Below are 20,184 nucleotides of genomic sequence, written 5' to 3' on the forward strand. Positions count from 1 at the left end.
ATGTAAGCAAACTGGCTGAGATATAAGTATTAGAGCATTTCGTATATTACCATAATTTCAGTGGTGGAAGCATCAGGCCTTTTTACATAACTATCACAGATGCCGTAAGCTCTGTTCTTCATCGGGATCAAGACTCTGGGGAGACTGGATGGCGGCCCTGGGTTAGACTGTACAGTGATTCTTATGGACAGAGGTGGTGTGCTCATCAGAGAGCGTAGCCGCCCTGGGTGACCTGATGCCCCTCAAATCGGCAAAAGCGGATCTGTTCCACAAGTTCTCTACCCTGAGCATCTTTCCTAAAAGAGGCGCGTTTCCCTTTTCCTCAATCTGACCTATAAAAGCACACAAAGAAAGAAAGAGTGACGCTGCCCATAAAGGACAAGGATAGAGACAAGTGTGGATTGAGACAGTAAGTCCCAACAAATAATGTGGCTTTGTTTTTTTCCCTTCTACACACGGAAACAAGAGTTCTGGATAAACTGTCTTACATAAGAGGGAAAAGACAGGGAGAATAGTGCGCTCTGTTAGAAGAAAAAAGTAAAATCCTCAAAGTCTATTTTTTAAAAAGTGTATGTATGTGTGTGTATGTATATAATGTATTGGAGTACAGCAATAATTCAATTTCATTTGGTTTCTGTGAGACCACTTCCCGCTGCCCAAACAAACAAACCACCCTCTGACATCAGAGCTCACCATGAGAGCACGATGCAAAGGGTCCCTGGATCAACTAGCAGTTGGGTGAGACAGGTAAATTGCAAGGTGGCAGTTCCGTACTTGCTCGGCTGCCATGAAGAGGACGCCCTACAACTGCATCCGGAGAAAAGTGGGTGAGCCAGAACGAAGCCTCCCTGACTCAGACCTCGGAAGGAGGTCCTGGTTGGGGAGTGCTCCCTGGAAGCAACACCCCGCTCTCGACCCCAGTTAACACGAGGCTGGCTGTCATGGTCAGGGAATCCCTGGGTGGGGCCAGTCCACTGACAGCTGGATGCTCAGTCCACCCAGAGGCACCTTGGAAACAGACCCCGGGGATGATCCACTCCTGAGGAATCAGCCGTCGAAAACACAAGGAGCACAGTTCTACTCTCTGATCCGTTCTCAGGAACTGTCTTTTGTTTTTGTCCTTTGTAACAGAATGAGCAACACACGTCTAGTGAGCGCTGACATCGAACTACTCATGTTTGGATCTGTGAGTCTACTGAATAGGCTGCCTCTGTGAACCTGTGTGAGTCTGTGCAGACTGGATCTAAACACACAAGATGGGAGGCAAGCAAAAATGAGAAACTGCCAGGGTCATCCAAATAAACCGAAAGGACAATGCTCCCCACAAACAGCAGCACCATGCTTACTCATTCGTCCCTTTCCACTCCATTCAACAGAAAATGCTTCAAAAGAAGCCTCTGGAAAGGCAGGGAAGGAAAAAGCTAGAAGGAAGAGGAGCCCCTGCGACTATTAACAGCTGCCTTTCTTTCCCATGTGCTGCCCTGGGGCAATAGCTGATCTGCGGGAATAAGAACACAAAATAAACTTTAAAACCTTATTTTTCATTTTGCAGCTTTAACATACTTAAAGTTGTAGGCTTAAATAGCAAGGTAATTTGTTGATTTTCTATAATATGTGTATATATGTATGTATATATTTGGTTAGCAGAATTATTCTCGGAAATATCTTTCTTATACACACAAATGATCTCAAATTCCTTCCATTTTTAGTGTTCATGAGACACACTAACTTCAGATGTCAATTAACTGTCCAGAAAGCACAGAACAGACATCTTTCCCTTTTCACATACGCACAGTTGAAAAATATCTTCTTCCCATAAAGACATGAGAAAGTTAGAACATGACCAGATCCTAATTCCTTGATGCTTACATGCAAAATAAATGGAGGGGGCCGGGGGGGGGGGGAGTAGAGGGAAGATATAAAAGATCAATGATGAATTTAGCTTACAATCATTTTCAGATTAATCTATTCAAGAAATGTTTCATGGGCACCGACTTAGTGCCTAGCCTGGTGTTCTGACTGACGAAACTTCTGTCTTGATTTGAGCTATCTGCAAAGTCAGAGAACCTAGTTAATGTAACATTGGTAACTTTGACAAGGTAAGTCCTCTGGAGGTACGAACACTGGCTTTACTCTACCAGCTCCGCCCACTCTATTTCCTGGCAGCCAGCTGACTTAGCGCACTGACCGCGCGCGCCTGGCGTGATCACATCTACCCACCTCACATACTGAGCAGTTCTTGGTCTGACCACCGTACACTAGCTTTCTTTTATATTTAGGAACAGACACTCGTAGCCATTTTCTAAAACACAAGGGAGGTTCAACAAGTTCATGCAAAAGCTTCCAGTCTTTCCATTCCATTATCCCCACAAATGTTGGGAAGCCTCTGCTGTGGATACTTGTCCGTGCCCCCATCACCCACCGACCCCCACTTGGCTCCTACCCGCTTGTGTTGTTGCTGTTTTGGGCCACCAAGTTACCTCCTGACTGTTGGCCACTTGCACAAGGTGACAAAACTCTGCCCAGTCCCGTACCATCGCCACAATGTGTTGGAAGAGCTTCTAAAGTGGTCGTTCCCTTCTGAAGTTCTGACGGCTCTTTCTCTGGAGCAGGGGTTCTCAGCCTTCCTCACGCTGCGACCCTTTCATACAGTTCCTCATGTGGTGGTGACCCCCAGCCATCAAATTATTTTCGTTGCTACTTCATCACTGTCATTTTGCTACTGTGATGAACTGTAATGTAAATATCTGGCAGGGTGTATTTTCATTGTTACAAATCGAACATAATTAAAGCATAGTGATTCATCACAAATACAATATGCAATTATATATTGTGAATATTTCTGATGACCAATCAGTGAAATTTCCTCTTGAAGCATGGTGCAGCATGAGTAGTCTTCATGCCAGGTACTCGTCTCTGGGAGTCTCTGCCTGTGGGCGGACCCACCTGGGGACGGAAAGAGGAGTGGTGTATCTTGGTTCCTAAGACCATCGGAAATATGTGTTTTCTTATGGTCTTAGGCGACCCCTATGAAAGGGTTGTTCAACCCCCAAAGGGGTCACAATCCACAGGTTGAGAACTGCTGCTTTGGTGTATTTCATAACTGGCCTGGTGAAGAGTTGGGTAAGGGTTTGTCCCACTAGGTATGGAGTCACCATGAGCCAGGGGCTATCAGACAATAGTTAAGAATAACAAGAAAGCCCAACTCCCACAGATATCCCTGTGGCCGTGTATCAGAATCTACCTTCTTCCTTCTCTTTCCTCAGAAACACAGCTAGGGGTTTCTCACTGAGAGCAGGCCATAGGATCCAATAAAACAAAATAACCCCAGAAGCCAATGCAACAACAAAAAGCCTCATTCCCATCAATCAATTCTGACTCACAGCGATGCTATAGGGCAGGCTACAAATGCTCCTGTGGATTTCTGAGACAGTAGCTCTTTCCCGGAGTAGGAAGCATCATCTTTCCCCCATGGAGTGGCTGGTGGGGTCGAACGGATGACCTTGCAGTTAGCAGCCCAACAAATAACCACTACGCCATCAGAGCTCAAAAAAGCCAAGTAGGAGAAAGAAATGTGGGTTCCTGATGTCAGGGCCAGTAAGCCAGTTGACAAGACTCTCTCTTATACAAAGACAACCAGGGGCAAAAATTTAAGCTTAGATTATGCATAGCAGAGAAGCAGCAGGCTGTCCCCGAGGAAGAAAATGTCAGCTACACAGGGCTGCTACTCTGCCTGCCGCATTCTAGAAGTGTGCCCATCCAGGGAGGTGTGCCATGAACTGACAATGACCGTCATCCAAGGGCTCGTTCAAAGACCTCAAGGTCAAGGTTGGCTGCAATTCTGGATGAAAAATAAATCCCACGGGGAAACGTGCTAACAATACAAAAAAAAAGTTTTGCTTGCAAAGCCATGAGCAAAGTAAAAATGAGCTTTTCTTCTGTATGAGGTGGCTTCAAAAAGTTTGTAGAAAAAAGACATGAAAAGACCGTGGGATTTTTCCACCAATGTTTTCCAGACGCCTGCATTAGCCTTGGATGTAAGTTTTCTTTGGAATGAGCACAACCATGAATCACTGTAGTCGGCAGCCTGGTCTTCCATATGTCTTGGCCTAGACAAGTGAGCATTCTTGTCTCAACTGGTACTTCATGACTTCCTGGACTGGGGTTGGCCATTTTGAATCAGATAATCCTATGATCTACTATGGCAGAAATGACAAATTGTTAATAAGAATATCACATTCATTGTTAATAAGAATATTTCACCTTCCTGACAAGATCCCTGAAGACAAATGGGTGCATAAGCAAATGTGGTGAAGAAAGCGGATGGTGCCTGGCTATCAAAAGATATAGCGTCTGGGGTCTTAAAGGCTTGAAGGTAAATAAGCAGCAATCTAGCTGGGAAGCAAAAAAGTCCACATGGAAGAAGCACATTAGCCTGTGTGGCTGCAAGGTGCCGAAGGGATCAGGTATCAGGCATCAAAGAACAAAATATCCTATCATTGTGAAGGAGGGGGAGTACAGAGTGGGGACCCATGCCCATCTGTAGACAACTGGACATCCCCTTACAGAAGGGTCTCAGGAAGGAGACCATCCAGTCAGGGTGCAGTGTAGCAACAATGAAACATACAACTTTCCTCTAGTTCTTAAATGCTTCTTCCCCACCACCCACTATCATGATCCCAATTCCACCTTACAAATCCGGCTAGACCAGATGATGTACACTGGTACAGATAAGAACCAGAAACACAGGGAATCTAAGACAGATGATCCCTTCAGGAACAGTGGTGAGAGTGGTGATACTGGGAGGGTGGAGGGAAGGTGGAGTAGAAAGGGGAAACCAATTACAAGGATCTACATATAACCTCCTCCCTGGGGTAGAGACAACAGAAAAGGTACACATTGGACAATGTAAGATATGACAAAATAATTTATAAATTATCAAGGGTGCATGAGGTATGGTGGAGCAGGGAGGGAAGGGAAAAATGAACTGATGCCAGGGGCTCGGGTGGAAAGCCAATGTTTTGATTATGATGAGGGCAAGAGATGTACAAATGTGTCTGGCACACAATGGATGGATGTATGGATTGTGATAAGAGTTGTATGAGCCCCCAACAAAATGATTTTTAAAAAGATTTCAAGATCTATCCTGAAGCGCAATATTGTCCATAGAACAATATTCATATGCCTATAAGAAAGATCAATTCATACAACTCATATCAAATTTACAAACCAGCCACGAATGCCAAGGAGGAAAGACCTATTTTGCTTTGTATCAATGTCTGCAGTCTACAACTGATCAAACATATAATCAAGATGCTTCAGTAATTAGTGGCAATTGGAATGTGAGAGTTAGAAGCAATGCAGAAGCATCAGTAGTTGGAAACTATTTACTAACCACATTGATGGAATGACAGAATCTTCCCAGACCAACCAACCTATTCATTGCAAATGCCTTTTTTTCCCAGCAACATAATGGCTATTATACATGTGGACTACCCCACATGAAATGCAAAGGAATCAAATAGACTACAGATGTGCAAGGAGATGACAGAACAGTTTGCTATTGTTAACGAGAACAAGGCTAAGAGCTAACTGCAAAATAGACCATCAGTTGAACACATACACGTTCAACTTGAAGCTGAAGAAAATTAAAGTCCACGAGAGCCAACCATGACCTTGAATCACACACCTGAATTGAGAGTTATCTTAAGAATTCAAATGAGTGAACAATAATGACTGAAGACCAGCAGAGAGTGCATTACAGGACACATGAAGAAAACACAACACAACAAAACAAATTCAGTGCCATTGAGTCAATTCTTACTCTTGGTGCGCCTACAGAACAGGGTAGCAATGCCCCTCCCTGTGGGCTTCTGAGACAGCACTCTTCAGAAGAGCTCGTATTTCCCTTTGGAGCAACTAGTGGTTCCACACTGCCAGCCTTGCTGTTAGCACCCCAACCTGTAACCACTACGCCAGGAAGAAAAGACCAAGTTGCACGTCAGAAGAGATTCTTGCTCTTAAGCATAGAATTGTGTGGTAGTCACCTAATCTGGTGTCAATTTAAGGATTAAGAGTGTAGGGGTGGAGTCTAGGCTGTTAATCTGGAGATAGCCAATGAGACTTGTGTGGGCGTGGCCTTCTGAGAATTCTGGGAAATCTGGTACTTCCTCCTTAGAGGCAGGAGACACTATCTCTCTCCGTTCCTTCCCTTGGAGACTCTCTCCTGACAAGGCTGACTTCCTGCGAGGCATCCCTAAGGAAATGCCACATGGATCTACCCTGATGCAGTCCTGGGAACTGGAATAGCCACGTGGAGACCCCTGCCAGCGCTGAGATGCTTCTACCACCAAAGACTTTCTACCCACTGGCCTGTGATCTTCTACATTCGGCATCACTGCATGTGTTTTGTGAGTCTGAAGAGGACTTTGTAGATTGCTGTCAGACATATGGGCTAATATCATACTTATGGACTTGATCTGGACTGAGCTGGAATGTTTTCTAATGTACCCTTTATATAAAACTCTCTCTCATATACATACACGTGCTTATGAATTAGTTTCTCTAGTCTACCCAGACTAACACAAATTGCTAAAGTGAGTGGAAGAAATGATGAACTAAGAGCTAAAAAGATACTTCAAAGGGTGTCTGGAAAATGTACAGTGCTATAATGAAACGGCGAACCTCGGGGCTAGAACCCCCCCAAGAGAAGGACGTGCTCACAGGGCTTCTGATGGTGCCCGGGCCAAAGGAAGAGCCCGAGGCTCAAGTCAAAGGGTCGAAGGGTTCTATGGGGGGGAGGGAGGGATAGTAAATGATCAAGGAAGCATCAAAAGAAAATGGAAGGAATATATAGCGAAACCATAAAAAAGAACTAGTCAACATTCAACCACTTCAGGATGCAGCAACTGATCAAGGACCAGTGGTACTGAAGGCAAATGTCCAAGCTACACTGAAGGCATTGGCAAAACAGAGCTCCAGGGATTAACAGAACACTAATCAAGACGCTTCAACCAACAGATGCAACACTGAAAATACCCACATGTCTGGCCAATCCGTGTGGAAGAAAGAGACCTGGCCAACTGATGGTAAGGGATCTCTATCTGTACCCAAACGAAAGAAAGGTGGTCCAGCAGAATTTGTAAATGTTCAACAATATCATTCATCTCACACACAAATTGTGCTGACGATCATGAAAAGGCCCCACGGCAGCACATTTGACAGGGAGATGCTAGAAACGCTAACTGCACTCAGAAGAGGAAGTGGAGCGAGGTAGCTTTGCTGATGGCAGGTGGAGCCTGGTTGAAAGAAGAGACTGTCAGAAAGATGCTTATCTCTGTTTTATTGACTATGCACAGGTATTGGGTGGGTCAGAATAAATTATGAATAGTGTTTCAAAGAATAGGAAGTCCCAAACAATTCGTTGTGCTCACGTAGAACCTCTACGTAGATGAGGCAGATGCTCACACAGAACGAGGGGATTCCACATGGTTTAAAATCAGGAAAAGTAGAAATCTGGGTTGTATCTTTTCAAAGGAGAGTAGCAATCCCAGGAGGGGAAGGTAGGGGGGGAGAAAGGGGGAACCGATCCACAATGATCTACATATAACCCCCTCCCTGGGGGATGGACAACAGAAAAGTGGGTAAAGGGAGACATCGATCAGTGTAAGACATGGAAAAATAATAGTTTATAAATTATCAAGGGTCATGAGGGAGGGAGGGAGGGCGGAGGGGAGGGGGAAAATGAGTTGATACCAAGGGCTCAAGTAGAAAGAAAATGTTTTGGAAATGATGGCAACAAATGTACAAATGTGCTTGACACAATGGATGCATGTATGTATTGTGATAAGAGCTGTAGGAGCCCCCAATAGAATGATTAAAAAAAAAGATTTTAAAAACTCAGGAAAAGTGGAAGTTTGGGTTGTATCCTTTCATTGTACTTGTTCCACTTGTACGCTGAACAAATAAATCCAAGAAGCTGGGCTGTATGAGGAAGACTCAGAAAGCGTGTGGAAAACTTGTATAATCTCTTAATGACGTTATTCCGCACACTTTTGTGAAGTGCCCTCGTAGGAAAAATGACACCGGGTTTGGAGGAAGGCTCATTAACCACCTGCGACATGCAGATGATATAACCTTGCCTGCTGACAGCGACGAGGACTCGCAACCCTTACTGATTGAAAGCCAAGACTGCAGCCTAGCTCACGGCCATCGCGTGGATTCTGACTTAGAGTACCCTACAGGACAGGGCAGAGAGACCGCTGTGGGTTTCCAAGACTGTACATGTTTACAACAGTAGAAAGCCTCAACTTTTTCCCTTGGAGCAGCTGGTGGTTTCAAACTGCTGAGTTTGTGATCAGCAGCCCGAGTATGACTACTACACCACCAGGGCTCAGAGGACAGGGCAGATCTGCCCCTGTGAGTTTCCAAAACTGTAATTCTTTACAGGAGTAGAAAGTCTCATCTGAGCAATATTATGATAAATGGAGAAAAGATTGGGTTTCTTTTATTGGGATCGACAATTAACAACCATGGAAGCAATATTGAAGAAATCAAATAACGCTGCTTTGGCAAATCTGTTACAAAAGAATTCTTTCAAAGTGTTTTGCTGTTGTTTGTTTTAAGAAGAAAAGATGTTACTGTGAGGGGTAAAGTGTGCTTGACTGGTATTGTCCCAGCATGGGAAGCTGGACAATGAATAAAGAAGAACCATGAAGTGCCGTCTCTGAATTATGACAAAGAAGATGCCGGTACCAAGAACTACTAGAAGGTGCAAATTTGTCTGGGATGCATACTCAAAATGCTCCTGAGAAGCAAGGAGGGGAAGACTCACATACTCTGGACAGCAGGCTTAGTAGAGGGTGAATGCAGGTGAGGAAGACCCTCACTAGGGTGTCCTGACACAGGGAATGCAACCATGGACTCAAAGCGCAGCCGCCATTGTGAAGACAGCATGCTACCGGCCAGTGCTTTGCTCTGCGGGACACAGGGTCACTGTGAGTTACAGCTGACTTGACAGCACCTCACAGCAACAGGGTAGATAACTTTTTCTACGAAACTTAGGAGTTAAGTGAATTGTTCTGTTATCAAAGAGAGGCCTAAAACCTGGGCCATCTAGTTCCCTTACCTTGCTTAACCGTATAGCTTACTAGAACTCAGGAAAAGTTAGGTAAAGCCTGCTGAATCCACAAGTGTGACGATCCTAGCAACAGTCTATAGCACTTTCTTTTTAATTTGAGGTTTAAAGTTTACACATTCTAAATTTAGCAAAAAGTCCTTTCTTTCTCCCTGGCTTTACCAAAGTACGTGTTATGTGATAGAAAAATTCAGCAGCGTTATTTCAGGCACTAAGTGAGCCCTCAGTTTGGGCCATTTGGTCTACAGGATCCTTTATAGGATTGTCTTTTAAGGCTCAGATACACTTCAGCGAAGAAGCAACAGCCAAACAACTCACCACTCATCTTGTGTCTGAGCAAGATCAATCTGTCCAATCCTAAGGCACATCTCCACTCTTCAATGGATTCTACAAACCAGTTCTCCACTTGCCAGGCTCAGGCTCAGGCTCAAATCGCCACCACATTTGAATTAGATGCCAGTATGTGACACCACCACACTTACCTTGATGGATACTTTAGTGCATAAGCAGCAGCCAAGAACCCACCCAGGTTGTGTCCAAGCAAGATTAACTTGTCCAATCCTAGGGCATGTCTCCACTCTTCTATGGATTCTACAAACTGGTTCTCCACTTCTTCTGCATCACTGTCAAACCGGGGTCTACTACTTCGTCCAAAGCCCAGCAGGTCAAATGCATAAACGGGCCGATTGGTGGAAAGATCCTCAAAATTTAGTGCCCAGAGTCCAAGCCCCCCTCCAAAGCCATGGAGGAGGACAAGTGGTGTCTTGTTTGGAATATTATAAGAGAATTTCAGGGTCCATATTTTGTTTCCATTAGATATAGGAACAGGTTCTTTCTTGTACGTGCAGGGAACACCTGGTGAAACAGAAGAGAGAAATTCTGCTCAGCTTCACTACTCTTGAGAATGGGGGGATTCTCAGAGAAACTTAGAAATCCATCATCTAGAAATCATCTGCGCTATAGGCATATGGTTTTAGCCTTCATTGATTTTATCAGCCCTTTTAAAAAGTCTATTTTTATGCCATCAAGTAATTCTTTATCGCCATGCTAACACCTCTAAGTGGCAAGTACCTCCTGTGGCCACCTCTTTTGGCAAGTCACCTGGGACTACTTTTCGCATCCATCAAATGAAGGCACCTTCCCAGAACTAAAGAGGAACGTAGTAGTCACGGCAGTCATCATTTTAGGGTTCCTCTCCTGCTTTAGAGACAGTACCAGAATCATCACACCTTGACTCTGCACAGCCCTTGGCAGATTAAGCAACGAAGACTGAAGTCAGACTTGAAGAAAACATTCTTCCCTAAAAAGTAACCATATATTTGGGGAGGGTTAACGGTACCTGTATGAAACATGTAACTGAAGTCTCAAGTCATTGCAAAGCTTAATAGAAATGTCAACAGGATACAGTAGGACGTCTCAGCAGGAGGGGCCAACTAGTCTAATTCCAAGCCTACAGTTTCCCTCAGAATTGCAAAGAATTACAATTTTGTAGATAAAAACTTTTATCTTTATTCAATGTGGTGGGGCTAGGTGCTTTAAAACACAGACACACACACACTGACTAACGGTGACTCTAATTTGAAGTTCATTTACATAAAATGATCACAACTGGCTAGTCAGACTTCAGACATCCCTACCTGTAAGTTATTTGTGCAAACATCTGCAACGGACTAAACACAGAACCATTTTTTCCCTTTAGCTGAAGAAGCACTCTCAGAGTTTGTATGCTGGTAGCAAAAAAGGAAACCTAGCATTCATGCATAATATTATCAAAGTCCATGGTCCCAAGGGGTTGGGGTGGGTGGGAGAGCTACCAGTGAGAAAGGAAGGTGATGTGGCCTTAGTGCCCCATGCAACCTTGTCAGTGTTTCAAACGCAGTGCTGCGTGTTCCCATAAAAACCACCGGCAACATTTACTGCCGTCCATCCCCTCTATTCATTTGCTTTTATTCCTGATATGGGCACAAAGGTCAATTCTCATGCCTAATTTGCATTCACCGAACCTGGCAGATACTTAATATTCAGAGAGCAAATCAACAGGCTTAATAAGGGCATGAATTGGGTTATTTACCCCCATTTCTGTCTCCTCACAAGAACTTGTTTCATTTGGATAAGCCACAATTACACCTTTCTGAACGTTGTAAGAATACAATTACCCACGTATTTGGAGTGAGTAAAATTAATTTTCACACATAAGATGAAAATTGTCCCTTTCCGTGGAGAGATCCAGTTAGGATCATTTACTCCCGAACCATTCAAACTTCACAATGCAGACCAAAATAAATAAATAGTGATTTGCGGTAAAGAGAATGAAATCTCAAACGCATCTAGTTCTCGACTCAATGATTTCCGGGAAGCTGTAGAACACAGAAGTGGGCTCATGGCTGCGTGGAACAGAGTCGTTTCTGTGGACTGCACTGCGTACTCCACGCCTCGGCATTGCTGAACCAGGAGAAAGTAGCCTGAGAAGGACGGCGGCTGAAACGTGGGCCCACAGACAGATGCCCAGCAATGCCCTGAGACACATGTCTGGGTAACCATCAGCGCTCACCAGGAATGAAGCAAGATTTCCACATCACTTCACATGTAGACTGTGAAAATCCTAGAAGGCCAGCACCAGGAAGAGCTCTGAGTAGGGTCACCCTGCTGGTACTGGGCTCGTGTGCCACCGAGTCGATTCCAACTCCCCATGACCTCGTGTGACAGAAGGCAGCTGCCCCAGAGGGAGATCATGAGACCCAGCTCCCTGAGAGCCAGGGAGCCATGGGCAGGATCAAACCACCAACCTTCCAGTAGGCAGTCATGCTCGGAGCTGCCACACCACCCGGGACCCTCCTCCTTCCTTGTCTAATGGGTTAAGAAACCTGAAGCTGCCTGAGGGTGCCTAGCCTAGGATCCCTCCTCTGGACTCACCCAGATTCCCGAGAGCACCAGACACCATGGTGATCACTGGCCTGCTCTGGCACTCTGAGGCTCACCTGGGGCCAGTGGTCAAAGTGCAGGCTCAGGACCTCTTAGGGATCCCCGACACCCTTCAGGAGGCCCGCCAAGCCCACTCTTTTTTAATAAGAATACTCAGACTATGTCTGCCTTTTTCACTCTTGGTGTGGGGTGGACTTGTCCAGAGATCACTTCCATGATTATAAAGCACACTGCACGCAGAAGCAGAGAAGAGAATGCATCGTCTTAGTATGAAGACAGGCAGTCGGGCAGTTTGCAGAAATGCAAAAGTGCCAGTCTTCTCAAATTTTTATTAGGAAAATATGTTTTTAAAGTAATACTATTTAAACTGTAATGGATTCATTACTGTTACTTTCAAATAAATTAAGAAATTAGCATATCTTCTAATCGCCCGGTTTTCATCTCTAAGACTGATCACTACAACCCAGAATCACTGCTCCTTGGAGTCCTTACTAGTTCAGCATAAAGGGCCCCAAGACTAACACGTTTGAGAACCAGTGCCCACACTTGTCTGGCTTACTGATGGCGTCGGAAGAACAGAGAAGGCATCGGGCCCAAGCTCACACCCAGCACAGGGGGTACAAACGTCAGCTCTAGTGCAGCAAAGCTCGGTTAGCTTACAGGGAGGGAGCCTTACATTTTAAAATTTTCTCTTCAGCTTCTTTAAGGTGTGATGTGGACGTAGGGCACCATGTGGGAAGCCAACCAGTTAGCCATCCTGACCTAGAGCATCAAAAACAAGACACAAGCAGGTGAGTTAATGCTTTTCTCAACTCTCAACTGAGACAGACAAGGAAGAGAAACAGAAGCAACAACGTTGTTCTGCCTGTGGGAGGGCGGCGTCTAGTCCCTGTTTCTCTGTGAACTCTTTGAAGCCTCCTCCCATGTGACAAAAGGCACCCAAATGGGAGTCAAGCATTGTCCTCAGGACCGGGGGCGGGGGACACACAAGTATTTGACTTCTGTACTTGCTATCTACAAAGCACAATTCCAGAGCGTCTATCTTCAGGAATGCCTGGTGGTGGTGGGTGCCCGGGCTCATTCCTTGTCATGAAGACCCTGGTCCCTGCGAGAGGAGGCAGAAATCCCTCGTAGGAAGAGTTAGGTTCCAAACAATACGTTAGATTGAAAACGCACAGAAGAAGAAAGGAGAAAAAGAGCCATGCATTTTCCCACCCCTAACCTACAGCGAGTCAACCTCTTACCAAGGTAACGTGCAAAATAAGTTACCGACCAAGAGCAGGTTTATTTGACAGTGAAAAGGTGTGTGTAGGGGGCAGGGATAACAGACAAAACACTTCCCAGGATGGGGAAAGATTGCAAATACCATGGTGAACAGCCGTAACCCATCCCTGTACAAAGGCAGGAGGACTGGCAACCGCCTTGATCCAACTGGTTAACTCTTCATGGGAAAACAAAACAGTATGGATTTGTGCAAAGAGTGGATGAAAAGAATGGCCCAGATATCCCTCAGAAGGCAGTTCCCCTGGCGTGAGGGAGGCTGCACCACACACGTCTCCTGGAGCCATTCAGGGGAGGCGAGCGGAGCACCCAGGGAGCGGCAGAAGCCAGAGCACTGTGCAATCTGGGACAGCGCGTCCTGCCAACCCACCGTCTGACAGACAGCGAACGCTCAGCACCCGGTGGTTACTACTGAAGAATGAGAACTTCTGGTGAAAGAGAGAATGAGTTTGAAGAGGCAGGGAGGACAACTACAGCAGATTCCAAAGGAGAAGACAGGCCCTGAACCTAAGCTTCGGCACAGGGACGGCGGGGAGAGGCTCGGCTCGATCTGACTGTTAGCTGAACGCACAGAAGGCGAAACAGGGAACTTCCTGGTTTCTGCGTTAGGTGTTACCAATCATGACAGACACGTGAGAAAACAGGTATGGTTATTAGCAGAGAAAGTGCTCTGTTCGGCAGGTCAATCCAGCCTTTGGAGATTTGTGGGCTCATCATACGAATTTCTCCTTTGTAGAATTTCTATGTTACACACAACAGGGACTCGTTAAGAAAACGTTTGTTGAGTGAATGGTCAGTCAGCAGGCAGGGTATTCCCAACCCACATGATCACCACTGCGTGGATTCGAAAAAGGTTCAGGATTGTTACAAGGCATGCCCAAGGGTATACAGCTAGTAAGGATAGGTGACACAAGCGCAAATCTGAATTCAACTTTAAACTACTCCCAAGGCCCTTTTCTCACCTAACTATGCCCCTCAAAACCCTGTGTAGGGGCAGCTCCCTCATCATCTACGTATGGGCCCCGATGGCACAGCAGTGGGCTGTTAGCCTGTTGGCCCAGAGTCCGCAGTGTGAGCGCATCAGCTCCTCGGCAGAAATATGTAACAACCTGCTTCCACGATGGTGACCTAAAGATCTGTAGCGTCAGGAGCCCCTGGGGCATTTCTACTCTGTCCTGTAGGACTGATATGTGTTGGAATCGACTCGTTGGCTGTGGGTTTGGCTTGGGGTTACCTATGGAATTCACATTCTTTAAACCTTCCAGAAGGTGCCTGGGGTGCAGTGATTTATTTACCTGGTATGGTTCTTCTAGCCACAGTCTTTGCAACTTCCACCAAAGGGCTGGGTGGGATCATGCAGATTGGGTGTGTTTATATTCTTCCTGATGGGCCAGTTTAAGAGAAGATGCCAGGAAGAAGCTGATAGGGCTATCTGGTTCAGTTGTAATTCTTAAAAGGGTTCACTGTGATTGTACAAACTTGGAACTCTCTTGAAGGATTGAAGATAAACAAGCAAGAGGCTATCTAGCTGAGCGGTATCAAAGTCCACATGGAGGAAGCACACCAGCCTGGGTAATCATGAGATGTCAATGGGATGAGGTATCAGGCTTCAAAGACCCAGAACAAAAAACCATATCAGTGTGAATGAGGAGGAGTTCGGAGTGGAGATCCAAAGCCCATTTGTAGACAATTGGAGATCCCCTTACAGAAGGGTCACAAGGAAGAGATGAGCCAGTCAGGGTGCAGTATAGCACCGATGAAACATACAACTTTCCTCTAGTTCTTTAATGCTTCCTCCCTGCCACCCACCATCATGACCCCAATTCTATCTGATGAATCCAGCTAGACCAGCGCATGCACACTGGTACAGATAAGAGTTGAAAACACAGAGGGTAAGGGGGAACCAATCACAATGATCTACATATAACCCTCTCCCAGGGGGATGGGCAACAGAAAAGTGGGTGAAGGGAGATATTGGTCAGTGTAAGATGAAAAGATAATAATTTATAAATTATCAAGGGTTCATGGGGGAGGGAGGGAAAAAATGAGGAGCCCCAAGGGATCAAGTAGAAAGAAAATGTTTCAAAAATGATGATGGCAGCAAATGTACGAATATGCTTGACACAATGGATGGATGGATGAATTGTGATAAGAGCTGTACGAGCCCCCAATAAAATGATTTTTTTTAAAAAGAAAATGATGATGGCAACATATGTACAAATGTGCTTGACAAAATGGATGGATGGATGGATGGATGGATAGATGGTGATAAAAGCTATACAAGCCCCCAATAATGATATTTTTTAAAAACACAAAAACTTGGAACTCTAATGTGGGGGTTCATCATTTTTGCCATCTGGCTGGGTATAAAACTAAACCACTGCAGAAGTAGGAACAGGGTTCTCACCACCATCAAGACTGGAGGGCCAGGAGTGGAACGCCACATCCACCCAGGAGACAGTGCTGTGACCTTGCAGCAGCACAGATGGCTGAACCAGGAGCATAATTCCGCTGCCGCCAAGTCAATGCTGACTCCTAGCGACCATCTGTGGGTATCCAAGACTGTAACCTTTTCTCCCTCAGAGCTGCTAGCGGTTTTGAACTTCTGACCATGCAGCGGGCTACAGCCCAGTGCCTTACCACTACACCACCAAGGCTCTCACCAAGAGCATGATGCAGAGCAATAGGCTTCCTGGCCCGTGAAGCAAATGCAGCTGGGTGCCTTTGAGCGGGACCTTAACTGGGTGAACTAGGTTTGCTGACCCAGGGAACTGGAGTCAGGTGCCTTCAAGCCAAGGCTTACAACGGAATGGAATGCCCTGTGGGCATTTACCAGCAGCACTAAGGGAGTTTCCTAACAGTGCCCAAGGAGCTATGTGACCTAGAGGTGCACCTTCAGGCACAGCTGATAAGAAACTGACTGGAAGGGTTGTGAGCTAAGCATTTCTGATCCTGAATTGGGGATAACCTGTTAACTTCCTTAATAAACCCTGTAATTGTATGGTCTGTGACTTGTGTGTGGCCACTGTAATGAATGATCAAAGCCCGCAGGGAAGGGTGCTGGGTGCTGTGGGAGGGACTGTTGGTGTCAGAATTGGTGAAGAAGGTGGGAAGTTGCAACATGCCTGAGCTCCAACTCATTAAGAATCCGTCTTGGGCTGATACGCTTGATTGTTCTCTCTGCTGCAAAGCCTGGGGAGGTCAGATGTGGCCCGCATACCATTCTGACCAAAACCAAAACCTCACTGCCGTCAAGTCAATTCTGACTCATGGCAACCCGTCAGGGCAGGGTTTAGAACAACTGCCTCTGGATTCCTGAGACTAAGTCTTAGCAGAGTAGAAAGCCTCATCTTTCTTTCAGGGAGTGGCCGGGGGCTTTGTGAGGTTAGCAGCCCAACAAATAACCAACTGTGCCGCCCAGGCACCTTCTGACAGTACTCCACATTTCACCCAGAGCCTGCTTCCTCCTCTTCTGCTCTCTTGCACCTGTGTTTTCCTGATACTACAGAGGTCCCCCATTAGGAGCCCTGGTTGTAGCGTGATTCACTAGATCTGCAGTTCAAAACTACCAGCTGCTCCTCAGGAGGACAACGGGCTTTCTACCACATAAAGAGTTACTACAGTCTTGGAGACGCACACGGGCAGTTCTACCCTGTCCTGTAGGGCCACCATGAGTCAGCATCGACTCAAGGGCACTGAGTTTCATTTTGTGGTTTACAGGTCCCCAAACTTTGTTATTTTGTGCCTTTGTGGCTTTGCATAGTGCTTCCCTCTGTCCAGAGTGTCTTGCTTCACCCCTCTTCTATTGTCCTTGACCCTGATGCCAAGGGCAGAGTTCATTCAGCACTCTTCTGGCCCTGGTTACAAATACAGCTGCTAGTGCTGTGGTCATTTGTTCCCCAATGTGTTTCCAGCTTCATCTGCCCGACTGCATCGTGTGGGTCCATCCTTATACCCTCATGCCAAACATACCACCTGGCTGGTGGCCAGGAGAGTGCTTGCCAGCTGTTGGTGGATGTGAACTGAAGGCCCGGGTCATTAGAAATTAGAGACATAGGAGAAGGCAGATGAGGTTCATGTCTACAGTCACAGTGCACTTACAGAACAGGTCCCTGGGTTCTTTCATAGGAGTCAGGGCAGGCGAGGCCCTGAATCTACTCTCCCCTAGTAAAATTAACAGTAAAATTAACAGATTGATGCACAGCAGGGGACAGGAAACGCGGTATTCAATTTAACCAATGTAGTAAGGCAATCAGAAGCACAGACACCTAAATGTGTCCACCGTTCGTATGTATAATACATATGACCCCTGGTGGCATAGTGGCTAAAGGTTGGGCTGCTAAGTACAACGCCAGCAGTTCGAAACCACCAACCACTCCGAGGAGAAAGACAGGGCTTTTTACTCCCATAAAGAGGTACAGCCTCGGCACTCACAGGGGCAGTTCTACCCTGTGCTGGAGGGTCGCCGTGAATCGTCACTGGCTCCATGGCAGGGGGTTTGGTTTTATTTTTTTGAGTTCGCTTATCATCTCATTTTGTCTTTAAACTTAAGAACTTCCTAGTAAGCGAGTACCTCTTTTACATGCACACTGAACAGACAAACATCAACAGGAAGGAGGAAGGATCGGGACAGTAAGTGGATAGAGCTGTTCAGGTTTTCATGGCACACAGCTCTACTTTGAAGTTGTTATTCGCAGAAAACAGTATCTGAAGACACATCATAATTCGCATTCTGGTGAAGCTCAACTCGACTTAAATGCTCCCTGCAGCCACCTGCACATCTTCTGAACAGGCTATGGTGGTAAGGCTTCCCAGCACCCCCACAAATGTAATGATGTCAAGATGACAGAACACTTCACTAGTCTGTCTGTACACCTGTAAGCACAGTTCCATGTTATCAAGGAAAAATTATTCAAGTCTTTGGTAGTGAAATTTTCAGGTGCTGATAAAAACAGTTAATGAACAGGAAATTCAAGTAAAAGCTCTCCTGATCTTAAGAGTGCTCCCTTGTTTGGTTTTAAAATACTATGATTAAGTTGGAGCTCTTTTATAAGGTCCACGTTAGGCCTTAAAAACACAAACTAGTACCAACAAGAAGTTATTTACAACTCAGTCTCGGCAATTTTATTAAATATTCCAAAAATCATAGCAAAGTTCTTTGCCAAAGAGAATCAGAGGTCAGTACAAAATGACAAAAGAATGAAAGTAGCACGAATTATAATCTACTATTGCTCTAAGTGACATCATAGACAAGTTAGGGCACACACACAACACAATTTTGCCTTCAATCTTTAAAATCCAAAAAACTATTATTCAAAAAATAATTCGGACTCTAGATACTTATTGTGTTACATACTAGCCTACAATTGAAGAATTATGCTTACCTCTACCAATTTAGCACTCATTACCAAACAAACTGCAAAGAGATGGTATTGGCATTTTGTCGTCTTATGACCCACTTAACTCACTGAAATCCACAGCAATCACGATGACCCGATAGCACAGAGGAGAATTGCCCTGTTGTACTCTTTCTGGAAGCAGACTGCCTGGTGGGTTTGAACCTCTGATCTTCCAGGCAACAGCTGAGCACTTAAGCATTGGGTTAACAGGGTTCCTGATAAAGCATTCCAGAAGCATCAATTTGGGAGGAGGTTAAGGAAAGCAAATAAGTTATTCTTACTTATTTGACCAGATTAATAGAGCTTACCTATTAAAATCTGACTTTAAGGTATCCAAAGTTTAAAACACTGATTCCCCCTTAAATTTCTACCAAATCATTTAAAAGACTTTATTGTTAATGTTGTACATGCCATCAACATTTATGTTTCTTAGTAATCTCTGGTTTGTTCTTGAAGGCATTTGACAATGTATAGTATTACTAAACCTGAATTACACAATATTTAAACATTGGGAAATAGTGAAAGAGGTTTCATAGTATTCTGGAGAAAATGTACAGCAGTCTGGCCAATTTCCACACACTCTTGGCCACTTGAAAATAATTTCTAAATAGGTTATAAGTAAAGAACATTTCATTATATTTTCCTTTTGTTTTAAATGGCCTCCACCCCTATGCTGGTTTGATCAAGAGGGGGGGAAAGTATGTGTGTTTATTATTGCCATCTTATAAACTACCTTAAGAACAGTACTCTGTCTTACTTAGGAAATGCGGTTTTATTTTTATTATGAATATACAGTAAGGGGTGTGAAAAATATAAATATATTCCTCTGAAGCAATTCCTCAACTAATGAAAGGTTCAAAAGTTTTAAATAGGAAATTATAACACTTAAGGGAATAAGGGCATTCTTTCCTAGGGACTAACCTTAAATCCTCTTCTTTGGGGCAGCAGAGGGGAGGGGGGTAGGAGCCCCTGGGGGAATATATTTCATACAACGTCACTTTGAAAGACTAACGCTCCATTTAATTTCACGATTGATACTTCAGGTGCTCAGTCATCGCGGTTGGACCAAGAACCACCCAGGCCTGCAGGGTGTTCATATGCTTGCTCACCGTCCTTTAACCCCGCTTCCCCTGTCCTTTCTGGCCTCTAGCTGGAAAAGCCCCACAGTGGAGAGTCGCTCTTTAGACATCACCTGGCCCTGGCAGCATTTTGTCTCATTGTCTCGTCTCCGACTTCCCCACTCAGGGTAAGTGGCCCGTTCTGGAGTTAGCTACTAACAAGAGTGGGGCAGTCTCACACACACACACGCACACGCACACACACACACTCAGGGTAAGTGGCCCGTTCTGGAGTTAGCTACTAACAAGAGTGGGGCAGTCTCACACACACACACACACACACACACACACGCACACGCACACGCACACACACACACTCAGGGTAAGT

General features: G+C 45.3%; 1 protein-coding gene across 2 annotated transcripts in view; it reads right to left on the reverse strand.

Annotated features, from left to right (window-relative positions):
• Window positions 1–20,184, reverse strand: part of ABHD5 (abhydrolase domain containing 5, lysophosphatidic acid acyltransferase) — a 41,657-nt gene that overhangs the window by 14,924 nt on the left and 6,549 nt on the right. For both annotated transcript variants that reach the window (XM_075555981.1, XM_075555980.1), the window contains exons 2-3: window positions 12,735–12,820; window positions 9,619–9,991 (exon numbers count right to left, since the gene is read on the reverse strand). In XM_075555981.1, the coding sequence (XP_075412096.1) occupies window positions 9,619–9,991; window positions 12,735–12,820 (459 nt within the window). The remainder of the gene's footprint in view (window positions 1–9,618; window positions 9,992–12,734; window positions 12,821–20,184) is intronic.

This window comes from Tenrec ecaudatus, chromosome 8 (genome assembly GCF_050624435.1).
Source record: "Tenrec ecaudatus isolate mTenEca1 chromosome 8, mTenEca1.hap1, whole genome shotgun sequence".
In the NCBI taxonomy this organism is placed as follows: Eukaryota; Metazoa; Chordata; class Mammalia; order Afrosoricida; family Tenrecidae; genus Tenrec; species Tenrec ecaudatus.